Source organism: Rousettus aegyptiacus, unplaced genomic scaffold, assembly GCF_014176215.1.
Source record: "Rousettus aegyptiacus isolate mRouAeg1 unplaced genomic scaffold, mRouAeg1.p scaffold_m13_p_10, whole genome shotgun sequence".
Classification (NCBI taxonomy): Eukaryota; Metazoa; Chordata; class Mammalia; order Chiroptera; family Pteropodidae; genus Rousettus; species Rousettus aegyptiacus.
Genome location: NW_023416285.1, coordinates 89,463,773 through 89,478,151, shown reverse-complemented (window position 1 = coordinate 89,478,151; position 14,379 = coordinate 89,463,773). Strand labels below are relative to the sequence as shown.

Sequence of the window (14,379 nt, the reverse complement as noted above, 5' to 3'; positions counted from 1 at the left end):
ACTTCATTCCTCATTTTCCTCTTCCACATGTCCTGCTGACTATATATTTCTCTGCAAACCTTTTTCTGTTAAGCCTCATAGAACTCAACAAATATTAGCTATCATTATTTTTATCAGGAGTGTCACAGGCATACCCTATGGAGATCATTCATTCAGAGAAAGAGAGAGAGAAGAGAGAGAAAATTAATTCATATATTCTGAAAAGAAAGATTAAGGATATGAATATCTAGATACCTAGCCCTTCTCTGCCTGTTTGAATTTTAGCTCTGCCATTTCCACATGTATGATTTATCCAAGGTACTTGACCTCACTATGCCTCAGTGTCTTTACTTGTAAAATAGAGATAAAAAAGTAACTATGTCATAGGGTTTTTTGAGGACTAAATTGCTTAAAACCTTCAAAGCTCTTACATTTGTGCTGGCCATAAAGTAATCACTCAAAAAAATGTTTGCTATTATTATCAAAAGTACAAAGATGTTTTAAAGTATCACTTGCTAGAAAGGACTGGGTGTGACAGGACCTCTCATTGCAGATAGAAGTGTCAATGGAGGATTTGGTGTTTTAAAGAACATTTTGTCAGTATCGAAAAAACCTTAAAATTACTTTGGACTTATCGGTTTTTTATTTGGACACATATTCTAAGGTATGGTAGGCAAAATAATGATCCTCCACCAAAGATGTCCATATCCTATTCCCCGAAATCTGTGAAAATGTTGCTTTACATGGCAACAGAGAGTTTGCAGATATGATTAAGGATCTTAAGAGATTATCCTGGGTGATGCAGATAGGCCCAGTGTAATCACAAGGAGGATGGAGGATGGTTAGAATCAGAGATGTTTTCAGAGGAAGGAGACTGGAAGATGCTACCTTTCTGGCATTGAAGATGGAGAAAGGGGTCACAAATCAAGAATGCAGGTGACCTCTAGATGATGGAAAAGGCAAGGAAACAGATCCTGCCCTAGAGCCTCCCGAAAGGAATGCAGTCCTGGCAACGCCTCAGTTTTAAGACCTCTGACCTCCCGAAGTGTTACATACAAATCTGTGTTGCTATAAGCCATCGAGTTTGTAGTAATTTGTTACAGCAGCAATAGGAAACTAATACATAAGGCAGTAATAGAGATGTGGAGAAAAAGACTAATAAAAAAATGTTATATTATTTATAATAGTGAAAAATTTATAAGCCATCTAAATGTCCCAAAATACATAATTGCTTTGAACAAGTATGGAACATCCATAAAATAGAATATCACCCAACCATTAAAAACAAAGTTTACAAATATATTTAATGGCAAGGAAAAATTCAAGATTTTCTATGTGAAAATAGAAAGCTATAATTTTAATGCTCACAGACACATGTAAAGATTGAAAAGGCACAATCTAAATCCTCAACAGCTTTTTCCCTACATGAGCATGTATGATTTTTATTTTTAAATTTACTTCTTCATTTGTGTAGCATCAGTTTTTCCCAATAGACCATAATCTCTGGAAGAAAAGAACATGGTGTCTTGCGAATGCTGTATCCCCATCACACAGCACAGTAACTGACACAGAAACTACTCAATAATTACCTGCTGAATGAATCAATGTATACGTTTCCAGTATTTCTCAATTTTGAAACAAATGTATCAGATGCAGTTAAAAATAAAAAGAATGTAAAGATGGTATTTTTAAAATATTCAACTTTACTGAAAATTAAAAATTAAAATAATTTCACCTGGTAAATTAGTTTTAAATATCATATTAGCATTTTTATAGTAATAGAGTTTATTGGATGTGTCCCTTTAAAATGTAACTTGACAATATCATCAACTTTTCAAATGTTCATACTCTGTAACTTATTCACTCATTTAACAAATATTTATAGAGCATCCACTATGCGACAGGCACTATTCTAGATGAACAAAATAGAAAAAATAAAACAAATCCCCACACAAACGAAACAAACAAATTCACAGTATTAAGTGCTAAGAGGAAAATCAAGCAGGAAGGGGGACAGGGAGGCTGAGCAGAGGCTGCAATTTTCAGTAGTGGTCAGGGAAGCCCTGAAAAGATGACATTAAAATAAGGGACTATCGTGTGGCTATCTGGGGGACAGCATTCCAGGCAGAGCGAGCAGCAAGTGCAATGGCAGGACAGGACAATGTGCATCCTTCCCAACATTTTTCAAAGTCCAAATTCACTTTCATTTTATACACACACACACACACACACACACACACACACGATTAATGTGCCCACATAAAGGACAACTAGTTACATGGCCATTTCCATTATACAGATGATGAAAGGATAAAGCTACACTATTAAAATAACTTCATATAACTTATTAATCCAATTATATAAACATTTTTAAAAATGCTATCTTATTATGTTGATTTAGAAATACTGCTTTTTTCAGTCAAATTTCATTAAACAATTTTATTCTACTTTCTCATGTACATCTTTAAAATCAGGTCTTTATCACCACTAGAACCAATTTTTTAAGTCATTTAACACAGTTTTCAAGGGTACATCAACTTCTCTTCATTCAAAGTTACTTGAAGTCTAGCATTTTTTGAATTCCTGCATGATAATGTAACTGGAAATTTTATGCTGACAAGTACTCATTAGCTATCTGTGATCTCCACAAAGTATCCCCCTACTGTATTGTGTGGTAAAGTAATTTCCAGAAGGTTTGTTTACAATGATATTTAACACCTGTAATTGTTAAGGTCATCCCCTAAAAATTATTTCTAAATCTCTAAATTCACCCATATGATTTTTCATCTATTCCATCAAGTGACCTCAATAAGCATCCAAAACTGGTATTAAGTTTTTTCACGATAATATAATTTATCCGAGCAGCATTTTATTACTTTGCTATTCAAAATAAAGTACAGTAATTGAGAAATACGAAGATCTTTCTTGAGGACTAAAATGTAAGGCCATACCCTCTTTCTGAAGTAGAACTTTGGGGGGAAGGGACATGAATATACTTACTATATTGCAGAATTTATGACAAATATGTCTATAGGGCATACATATATGTTTAAGTTTTATTTGGTGTTTATTTTCAATCATGGAATCACAAGCCCTTTGATTTTACAATCATGGGAAAGAGTCAAAAGACAATTTCTTCATAGACACAGACCTCTGGATTTTAAGTACGTTTCCATTGCCAAATATTGAAATGCCAACCCATAATACAATCTATAAAAATGATAGATTGACATCTTTTCCGTCAAGCTATAGTCACCAATATTGTGACAGTTCAAAACTCAAAGAAATCTCTAGTAGTCAATGAAAGAACTCCATTGGATGGAGAGCAGTGTAGAGAAAAAGGATCAATATTAAATCAAAATTAACAAAGAGCGTTGTTAGGTTTAATTTTCAAGGAGTATAATTTTAAAAAGTGACTCAGCAAATAACCACAAAAGTAAACCAAGGCCACAAAAATAAAATGCCTTCTGAAGAAACACAGAAATTACTCTGGTACTTTATTATCATCTAAATCTCAGGGTTTTTAGGATAACATTTAAACAAGGCAAAACTGCTTATTGAGTATCTTTCATTTCAGCTATTAAAGTTCAAAAAACTTTTAACTAGAATTATGTAATAATAAATCTTTCAAATTATAGGTTTTTTGGATCAAAAATCACCTATAATTAAGGAACATGCCAAAGCCCCTAAGGGTCTGGCATTTGTTTTAAAATTACACCTTATTCATCAAGTGCTAAGTAATTACTAAATTCACTACTGAGCTTGAACAAAAATCGCTAATGGATGCTGAAAATGTATCATGATTAACTTTCTTATGGTGTTGTTTACTTTAGTCCAAGGGTTTTTTTTTTTTTTTTCCCCCTTAGGTTTAGGTGATTTGAAGTCCTAGAATAAAAAGAAATAGTGGCTAAGAATAAAAGCAATTATCGATCCGGGTGAAAGGGTATTTATGATATATTTTTTAAGTCCCAACACAAGCTTTACCTAGTTCCCAAAAATTAGATGCAATTTTTTTGATTTTAGATAGGATGAGAGCTGATTGGCACTATTTCTGAAGAGCAGTTTTTAGGAATATTCCTGACAATCTTCCATGGGCAAAACAAAAGACCAACAGAGCCCTAAGAAGGCTCTAGCCACCAACAAATACCAAATTCTACATATGACCTTAACCTTTATGATAGTAATCAGTCTGTAATTACATACAGATTTGATCTCAAATAGCAACCTCTTCAATTTTCCAAGAAAAGGGTAATATTTCTTGACAGGAATAAAAGAATAAAAAATAACACATTCAAACTTCATTGTTTTTACTACAGGCCATTATTAACATAGGATCTAAATTCTATACTGAGTTACAACCAACTATTCTCAACAGACTTGATTATTTTGAGAACATTTTAAATATTTTATCTTGTGGCACAGAAAAATCTCTATTATCTATTAAACTTTCACATACAATCATGCATACATGCTTATCAAACCACATACTTACATACACACACATTCGTCTCCTACATAACACCTATTAACATCCCTCAAAACTCTATCGATGGACCATACTTTGAGAAATGCTGATTTAGTACATCCAGGAAAAAAAAAAAGATGACCTTCAGGAATCAGAATTTAATAGCTAAGCTTAAACTTTACACAGTGGTATTTACTTCAAGCTATACATATTTCATAGCAAACATGACCTTAGTTCATTTACACACTTGCTCATTCATTCAACAAACATGTATAAGCGATTTTCTAAACAAAAGCTATCCTATTACAGAACTTATATTCTAGTGGGGGTTGGGGAGGACAAAGAGTAAATAAATAAATAAGTGTATAATATGTCCGACAATGAAAAATACCATGGGCAAAGAAAGAAGAAAAGAAAAGAAAAGAAAAGAAAAGAAAAGAAAAGAAAAGAAAAGAAAAGAAAAGAAAAGAAAAGAAAAGAAAAGAAAAGAAAAGAAACGAAAAGAAAAGAAAAGAAAAGAAAAAGAAAAAAAAACAGTATAAACCAAGCAGTGCAGGAGAAGTTCTCTTTTTACATGAGTTGGTTAAAGAATGTCTCAGCAGCAGCAACCTAAAAGAAATGAGGGAGCAGGCCCGGGAAAAGAACGAAACAGAACAGAGGGAAGAGATACTGCAGAGGCTCAGGCATGGAAGCACGCTTGTTTTGTAGAAGGAACAGCAAGGACAACCATATTACGGGCTGAATGTTTATGTCCCCCACCCCCAAATTCATATGTGATGATAGTACTAAGAAGTGGGGACCTCGGGAGGTAATGAGGATGAGAAGAGGTTATGAGAGTGCAGCCCTCATGAATGGGGATAGTGCCCTCGTAAGAGTCCTGGGGACCTTGCTTCTCTGTGCTCTCCACCATGTGAGGGTACGAGAAGGTGGCACCCTACACCCTAGAAGAGACCGCACCAGAACTCAACCGTGCTGCCGCCCTGATTTTGAAATCCTCAGCCCCCAGGGCTGTGTGACACAAACCTCTGTTGTTTATAAGCCACTCAGTCTACAGTCCTTTGTTTTACAGCAGCTCAAACTTACTAAGAGTGCGGGTGAGCCCGGAGTGGAGCGAGCAAGGGGAGAGGCAGGAGACGTGGTCAGAGAGGGAAAAGGGCTGGCTCTAGGCCAAGGAGACCCGTGGGGCTTGTTGAGGACTTCGGCTTTTGCTGAGTGATAGGAGATAGCGCTCAGAAGTTTTCATCAGAGGCGTGGCTTACCTGACATATCCCTCAAGGATCCCACTGACCACTGTGTTGAAAATAAACTAAGGGTGATAGAGCAGAAGCAAGGACACCAGCAAAAAGGCTATTACGATAATACTAAAAAAAGAACCCAAGGCAAAGCTTAGCTGCAAATTCTTTTTCTGGAAGGTAAAACCCCAAAGTAGCAAGAATGAGCATAGTGAGGCAAGGAAGGCAGAAAAGCAAATAAAAGGCAATGTGTAGTAACCTGGTCCCAAGAACACCCAGTTTCACAAGAAAACAAGCCAGCCGCTGTCAGAAAGGGCAGGCTGTGTAGACCCATCACTCCTAACAGCTATCAAAAGGAGGAGGGCTCTATCAAAGGTGACAGACACTCTGCAGGAAAGATGGCATTTGGTGTGAAGCAGCACTCCTATATTCCCGTGTGTATTTGAGCAAGGCCCACTGGTAGGGGGAAGAGGGAGGGAGATGTAATTGCCGGCTCCTTCCTCATCCTGTCTCTAAGTCACACCATGAGACATATTATGGAAACACTCCTGGGTTGCTCCTTTACTCACACACTACTATCACACTCACAATATTTCTGCCACCAGATGTGTGGGGTTTTTTTTTTTTTTTCACCCAAAACTAATCAAATCTCTTAGATACCAGCCGGATACGTAGAATTCAATTCAATCGACACTAACTGGAGTTAGTACAGACCCCACAGGTTAAGGGCTCAGTCCCATGAGACTGCCCCCACTTCAGACATCGATTGCAAGTAGCTGGTCCCCAGGTTACCCAAAACTTCTGTCTGACTTGGCTACAAATCAAAGGTTCCCACAACTCTACTTGGATTACTTGCTAGAACCTCTCACAGAACTCGAGGAAACACTTACGGTTACCAGTTTATTACACAATAAAGGACATGATAAAGAATATGGATGAGCATCCAGAATAAGAGGTGACATCAGGTGAGATCTGGAAGGGTCCCAAGCATGGGAGCTTCTGTTCCCATGGAGTTGGGGTGAGCCACATTCTCGGCATGTGGGTAAATGTTTACCAACCTAGAAGCTCTCTGAACCCCTTACTTTTAGGACTACTATGAAGGATTCATCATGTTTATTGAAAATAAACTAAAGGCACAATCAATTATTAACTTCATCCCCAGCCCCTTTCTCCTTCCCAGAGGATGGGGGTGGGACTGAAAATTCCAAGCTTCTAATCATGGCTTAGTCTTTCTAGTGACCAGCCCCCAACCAGAAGCCCCCCAAGAGTCTCCTCACTACAAGAAAAGACATTCCTATCACCCAGAAAACTCAAAGGGATTTAGAAGCTCTGTGTCAGGAACCTGGGGTCAAAGACCAAATATCAGAATAAATATCACTTAGAAAATTACCAGGGTTTTAGGAGCTCTGTGCCAGGAACTGGGCATGGAGAGCAATATATGTATTTTTTCTATTATTTCACAAGCAAAACTCTCCCCCTCCTTCCCACTTAGGGTCATGTTATCCAACCCCTCCAGACAGCTGCTGGAGTTGCTAGATCCATGTCCACAGCCAGGCTCTTCATCTGAGTCCAGACATGGGGGCAGACTGCGCGCTCTGAGCCAGGCCCCCCGCCCCCCTCCCCCCGCAGTGTTATGGTAAGAGGCGACAGCGGCAGAGTGAGGGGCCACGCTGAACAAGCAGCCCAGGGCCCAGGAGGCAGGTGTGGCCAAGTGAACCTGGAGTGGCACGTAAATTAAGCTGACAACACAGAAGAGACATGTGGACCAGGTTAAGACAGAGAGAAATGATAGAATTATAAATATAGTTGGAAGGAAGAGCTGGAATTTGCTGATGAGAATGAAAGAGAAGAAAGAAAGATGACTCCGAGGCTTAGATCTGGGCCACTGTAGAAATGGAGACACCTGTTACTGGTACGAAAGCCTGCCAGGGCAGCGAGTTTTAGAGAAATAAGGGGAACCAGGAGTTCGATTTTGCATATTTTTAGGAAAAAAAAACACAGATAATCAGAACATTAACAAATCCTGCTTAATAGAAAATTACAAAGAAGCTTACTTAGTCAAAGTCGACGACATAATCACACGTCATGCTAATTAGCCAGTATGCGTAGCCCTGGCACGTCTCTCTTTCCAACTCACTGCCTTCCAGCAAGTCCTGCCACGGCTCCATCGGCTCCATCGGTGCCCTAAGTGCCTCCCCACCACCACTAAAAAAGTGCTGATTTAAACCAAATAGCATCTTTTTTTGCAGGGCTTCTCAAGACCTTTGATATGTTAGTATGTCCTAAGAATGTCTCAAGGGACAATACCATGTGAAGACTTTCCTAAATTTGTTTGACCATCAAGGCACACTAATAACTCTCAGAAACCTGCTACATAGGATACCAGCCTGCATGTCTCCACATGGACCATGCTATTCACATCCGTATGTCTATTTAGGATGTACCCTTTCTCTTCCTGACTATATAGAAAATGCCCAATCAGCTTTCAAAATCCTGCTTGGAAGAAATACCATAACGAAATTGAAAAGAAAATCACCAGTTATAAAAAAGAACATACAAATGGCAACATGTACGTGTCACAAAATAAATACAAATAGTAAGCACAAGAAAATGTCCAACTTCCAAGGTAACGTCCACAGTATTATATACTATGCACCACGAACTACACTAGCTCTGTGTATATACTGTATCCTTAAATCTTTCTAACAGGCCTGTAGGTTAGCATTATTATCCCAATTTCATCAATGGAGAAATCCAATAGAATTAAGTGGGGAAAGCTACTTACAAAACAAAGTGGGAAAAAAGAAAGGAACTAAGATTGACCGAGTACCTGCATTATTTTTCATACATCGGCTGTTTCATTTAACATTTACAATACCCTTGGAGACTGCCCTTTTCTTCTCCCTCTCCATATTCATTTGATGGATCATCTTTTGCGGCTATAAATAATACTTTCTTTCTCTGATTTATTCCTGTGTAATTCAAATGAAGTCTGAAAGATATTTGACAACCTCAAATACCAAAACAATAGAATAACAACTGAAGGATATAAAGATGGAGAGATTGGAACACTCAGACATTGCTGGTGGGACTGTAAAATTTCATAGCCACTGTGGAACAGGTTGGTGGTTCCTCAAAAAGTTAAACACAGAATTGCCATATAATCCAGCAATTCCATTCCTGGTGTATACTCAGAAGAATTGAAGGCATGGACACAAACACACATATATACCAAATTCATAGCAGTATTATTCACAATAACCAACAGGTAGACACAACCTAAGTCCATCAACAGATGACTGGACAAACAAAATGTGGTATATGCACATAACAGATTATTCAGCCATAAAAGGGAATGAAGTACTGATATTGGCTAAAAAAAACCTTAAAAACATTATACTAAGGAAAATAAGCCATACACAAAAAGACAAATATTGTATGATTGCACTTAAATGAGGTACCTCATATCAACAATTTAGTAGAGACAAAGTAGAATAATAGTACCAGGGTCTGAAAAAAGAGAGGTGGGAGGTATTATTTAATGGTACAAAGTTTCTGTTTGGGAAGATGAAGAAATTCTAAAAGTAGACAGTGGTGATGGTTGTACAACACTGACATAACACCATTGAATTACTCTCTTAAAAATAGTTGAAATGGTACATTCTATGTATATGTTACCACAATAAAAATAAATCAGTCATAAACCTCATCTAGAAATCCATAAAAAATTTGTTAGTATTATTTCTCCTGTACTTCTTACTATTATTGAAGGTGTGTATTCAAGTAGTGGATCTATTCAGAAAAATGGCAGCGCAGCAAGCATAAGGTCAGGTGGAGAAACCTAGGTTACAAAACTGGCTCTACCACTGAGTAACATGTTACATACTTCAAGGCCTAATATGTAAAAAAGGTCCTTAATAAATGCTGCAGTTAGCTACCATTGCTATGTCTTTATTATTATATAAAACTACATGGAAAACTGTTATGAAAAAATTTTAAACTTTGGTACATCAAATAAATGAACACTAGAGAACAAACGCATGGGGAAAACTGCATCAGGTATGATTAAAAGTCAATACCCTTAATACATAGAACTCACACCAAAAGATGAGATAGCATCAAGACAGAGAGGCAGCAGGAAGGCTACTTTAGATCACAATATCGGCCAAGGAAGGCTACTATGAAGAGGCCACATATTAACCAAGACATAAAAGATGAGATACAACTACAGTGGAAAAGTCTGGGATTTGAGCACTCTGGATAGAGAGAATAGCAAATGCCAGAACAAAGTAGGAACACAAAGGGTTTAAGGAATACAGAGAAAGAAGACGGGTGAGCCTGGAAAAAAGAACCAGGGGGAGAGTAGCAGATAAGGTGGAACAGGCAGACAGAAGCCAGATCTCACAGGCCTAGTAAGAAGATAGCACTGTGATTCTAACCTCAAATGAAAGCCAGCTAAGCAAAGAAGTGAGTATCCAGTCTACTGTGCAAAAGATCATTCTGTTTCTATGTGGGGAAAGGATGAGTAGGAAAGCAGAGTGGAAGGAGGGGGGGCAGGGAGCACTTGGGAAACTTTTAATATTTTAAGTAAGAGATGCTATAGCTTCATTTCAGGATGATGGTACTGGTAATAGAAAAAAAAATGTGTACAAATTCCCATTGGATTGGTTAATAGGAGAAAAAATACGTAATTGTTTCATGAACTAAAAAATGCAAATTTAAATTATACAATCTCCCCTACCAACTTAACAAAAGTTAAAAATGGGTAAGACAAATCCTGATGAATACATAATTGAGGGAACTACTCATTATCCCCTAAAAAGCAATTCGCTATATTATCAAAAGTCGTAAAAGTCTCATAATTTCTCACTTAGTAATGAGCACACAGCCAGTCTTCTACTGTTGAATAAACTGAGACTTTTAGAAAACAGGCTTAGAGAAAATCAGGATTTATGCTTAAGGATGTAACCGTAGCACATTTCTACTTGCAAAAAATATTTCGAGTGGTTACAACGTACCAGGCATTATTAACACTTTATGTGCCTTATCTTTAATCCTCACAATAATCCTTCAATAGAAGAATTACTTTTCCCATTTCAAAATCAGGAAACAGGTTCAAAAATGTTAGGGAACTAGCCCAAGGTCTGAACTCAGCTCTTCTGGCTCCTAAATATATCTAGACACGATGTATGAAGACAGGATGTTTCTTTTCGATGATCAGAATTGACCAGAGTTTCCCTCTATGCTTCCCCTACAGTTCTACTTAATTGTTCACTAACTTCTACCTTGAATTGTAGCTACCCCTTTGAAGAGTCATCTGTCCCCGGCCTAGGCTTGCCTAGCGACCTCCCCTCCCCCACTGTGACTTCCTTGAGAGCAAAAGACCGCGTCTCCACGCCTCTAGGTAGATTACTGCCACACTAGGAATTGGGGACTGGCACCAGTCAGGGGGCTCGCCCCTCCCGCTCTGTGGGTACCATTTTAGTTTCACTTTATACACAGCCTGGCCTCGCAGAGCTGGACTCAACGACTTGAGTCCTCTAAGGCGCCGCACCCGTCCTTCGGACAAGGCTCGGGGCGGGATGAAAGGAGTCTCCGCCCGGAGCGGAGGGAGGAGGTGGCCCGCTGGGGCGGTTTCCAGGACAACGAGTCCCCCATCCCCCGGTCTCCGCCCCTGGCTTGTCGCGGCTCCGCCGCTCCCTAGCGCGCGAGCTATGACCCGCGCCAACGCGGGAATCAAGAGAGAGGTGCTCTGTGCACGCTCACCTCTGAGCGCTTGGTGCATGCCCCCAATGCCGCTATACAGCTCCAGGACCCGCAGGGGCTCCATCCCCACTCTGTCGCTGCTGCCGCCTCGGAACTAGGCCTGCCGGTCCCCCGGCTTCTCCTCCCTCCACCCGCGCCGCTTCCTGGCCTCCGGTTCCGCGGCGTTTTAGTTCCGCCCTCTCCCGCCGCTCAAGACTCTGAGCCTCACCGGGTAGCGCTGGGCCTGGGGGCTGGCAGAGGTCAGCGAAGGGACAAAAGGCAGAAAGCAGGGCTCCCAGGTGAAGACCAACCACTCCGTGGCGACATTTACGGTTCATCACCCTTCTAAGGTGTAGTCAGAGGCTTTGGGAGGAAAAAAAACCTGGAGCTCAGTAGAGAGGCAAAAGTTAGAATCCAGAAAAACTCCCTTACAGACATGCTGCTTTTCCGTCCCTTGGAAGTCTGAATTGTTCCAACTTTTCTGCCATTAGCCTTGAGCATATGCCACGTGCTTGGGGTTCTGGAGATACATCAGATCAGCCTCTTCTCCAGAGAAAGTCCCAGAGTTACAAGTATGGAAACAATACACGTGCTGCGGAGCAGAGCCCCTGGTGCACGCTGATACAGAGGATGCTTGCCGTAATTGTTAGTGGGATTGATTATATTTTTTAGCTTGGGGAATATTCCCAACATAGCATCTGCCGTTGATATAATGCTAAACTATGTTTGAGCCTCCAAGTTCTAGGGCCTTGCTTCTCCAAAATGATCCAGTGCCCAAATGGTTAGAAGCCGGATTAAAAACTAAGCAAAAAAAATGGCCTTATGCCAGAGATGAAATGTTTTTACTGTAAAGTGTCCTATTGTTCCCGTTATCACCATACATTAACTTTAGTTAGAAAAAAATAGGGAGTACCACTAATAAAAAGTTAACTGATCTGTCAGAAACTCTCACGTGTGCTAATATCACAACTAAAAGTATGAGTACTATTATCTGAACTATAGAATTGACTGATCCACTTTGATGTATTCTGTGAAATATTTGAATTGTAAGTGTGTGTTGACCTTTAAATGTTTTGCTTTCATTGGTTATTTCAGAGAAGAAGGGTTATATGGTAGAAAGATAGCAGATAACTTAGTCTTAGCCCTGGTATTGCCAAAAACTGGTCATGTAACTGCACTGAGCCTAGTTCCTCAACTATAAAATAAAGCGGAAGGAAGAAAGGGAAATGATTGCTGAGGCTGACTTAATATTTGGAAAAGTGAGTCCTGATGTGGTCACATGTTAATTATCTGCTCAAACTGAAATGATCTAGAAAGGAGACATTTTTTAAAATCTGCTTGAAGCAAATGTACTCTTAAACCAACTCAACTTATAGAAATCATATACATACTAACATCATATATAATGCATAATATTGGTACTATAAATATATATCAGTACATATAAAGAGACCGAGATATATAGTCGCAGTGATGGACAGACAGTCAACGACCGATATGTTAAATAAATCTAGAATCTGTTTAGCCATTAGCAACATAAATCAGTACAAATATGACCAAACCTCTTACCCTGTAGGGAGAGATAGGACCGAAATATGTGGAAGAGTTCATAAAAAAATACCAATCTCCTGCGAGGACAGGAGGTAAAACCTCATACTCACACAGGCCCACTACAAACTGTTTACTCTGGTATGTAAAGGCCTTCACAACAGAAACTCACAATTACCTTTCTTTAACTTCGCATTCTTTGTCTTAAACTCTGCTGCAAACTAAACTGCTGGGGACTCCCCCAGCACCCTTTCTCTGTTTGTTCTTTACCCCGCCTGGAAATCCTAGCCTTCTTCAAGGCCTCTACTTCAAGTGAAAACTTCCTTCCAGACTCCCACGCTAGAAACCCCAGCTTGTTTCAATTCCTCAATCCACCCCCATCCCAGTCTTCTGAAATACAGATCCCACCTGCTGCTGCCACTAATTCTTTTCAGTTCTTTCTAGCCCACATCTCTTTATGTAGTATTTCTTCTCTAAAGCTGATCAAGTGTGATATCATTTCAAGAATGAAAACTTTCTACATAATCATAAATTACAACTATCTCCATGGAAACATCTGCAGGTGCTAGGTCCCCTCAGATTACGAATACAGTTTCTTCCAACCCCTGGCACAAGCTGTGAGAGTTGGGGGTGGGGGTACCACAGTTGGGAGTAGCTGAGGAGGAATGTAAGATGGGCAGATAAATTAAAAAAGATGATATATACTGATGACTCTTTCCCAAAACCAATCCTAAATGTTCCTACAAGATTAAAAAAAAAAAAATGTTTTTTATCCCCCAAAGCTTTCTAATCCTATAGTTTCCCATAGTGTTATCCTCAGTGATATATCCAATAGAGCTTATGCTCTCATCAGAGAAATTCAACGTACTTTTTGAAAATACAAATATTAAAACTTGGACTTTAGGATATTGAATGCATTTTCCGTCAAAATAGAGAAAATACACTTGTAAACAAACAAACAAACAAATAACCCAAAAGGCTACTTAACACCTGGCACATATGAAGCATATCAGAAATAATTAAGGGGCGCGATATAATTCTAAGGGGTATATTAAAATAATAATACCATACTCTCAATTATTTAAGGGATCACTGTATAACTTAAAATCTAATGATATTTTATTCTTCTTCTCTTGCCTGTCATTAATATCTAACAGAATTAAACAAAGTCTGCCAAATGCTTAAAATATTGTTTGCAATCATTTTTGAGTTTCCATGATCCAGGCCATCCTTTATTTCCCAGTGAAACGTGATATGAATTCCTATACAAGCTTGCCTACGGGGAGAGCATACCCTGATTTTGCCAATTTGAGCAATCAATAAATTACATTCTGGTTTTACACGGAAAAAAGAACTGTCTTTATGAAATGCATGGAAAATAAAAAAAAGGAGTCATACGAGGAGGAATTG

General features: G+C 39.0%; 1 protein-coding gene across 11 annotated transcripts in view; it reads right to left on the bottom strand.

The window, feature by feature from the left end:
• TRDMT1 (tRNA aspartic acid methyltransferase 1) overlaps positions 1-14,379 on the bottom strand; it is a 76,431-nt gene that overhangs the window by 43,037 nt on the left and 19,015 nt on the right. The window contains exon 1 of one of the 11 annotated variants that reach the window (XM_016150636.2): positions 11,651-11,791. The exons of 7 other annotated variants lie outside the window; for them this stretch is intronic. In XM_016150636.2, coding sequence (XP_016006122.2) covers positions 11,651-11,759 — 109 coding nt within the window. In that variant the 5' untranslated portion in view covers positions 11,760-11,791. Of the gene's footprint in view, positions 1-11,442; positions 11,588-11,650; positions 11,792-14,379 lie in introns of those variants that run through there. 3 more of the 11 variants (XM_036226938.1, XM_016150637.2, XM_036226954.1) reach the window with 3 other exon arrangements.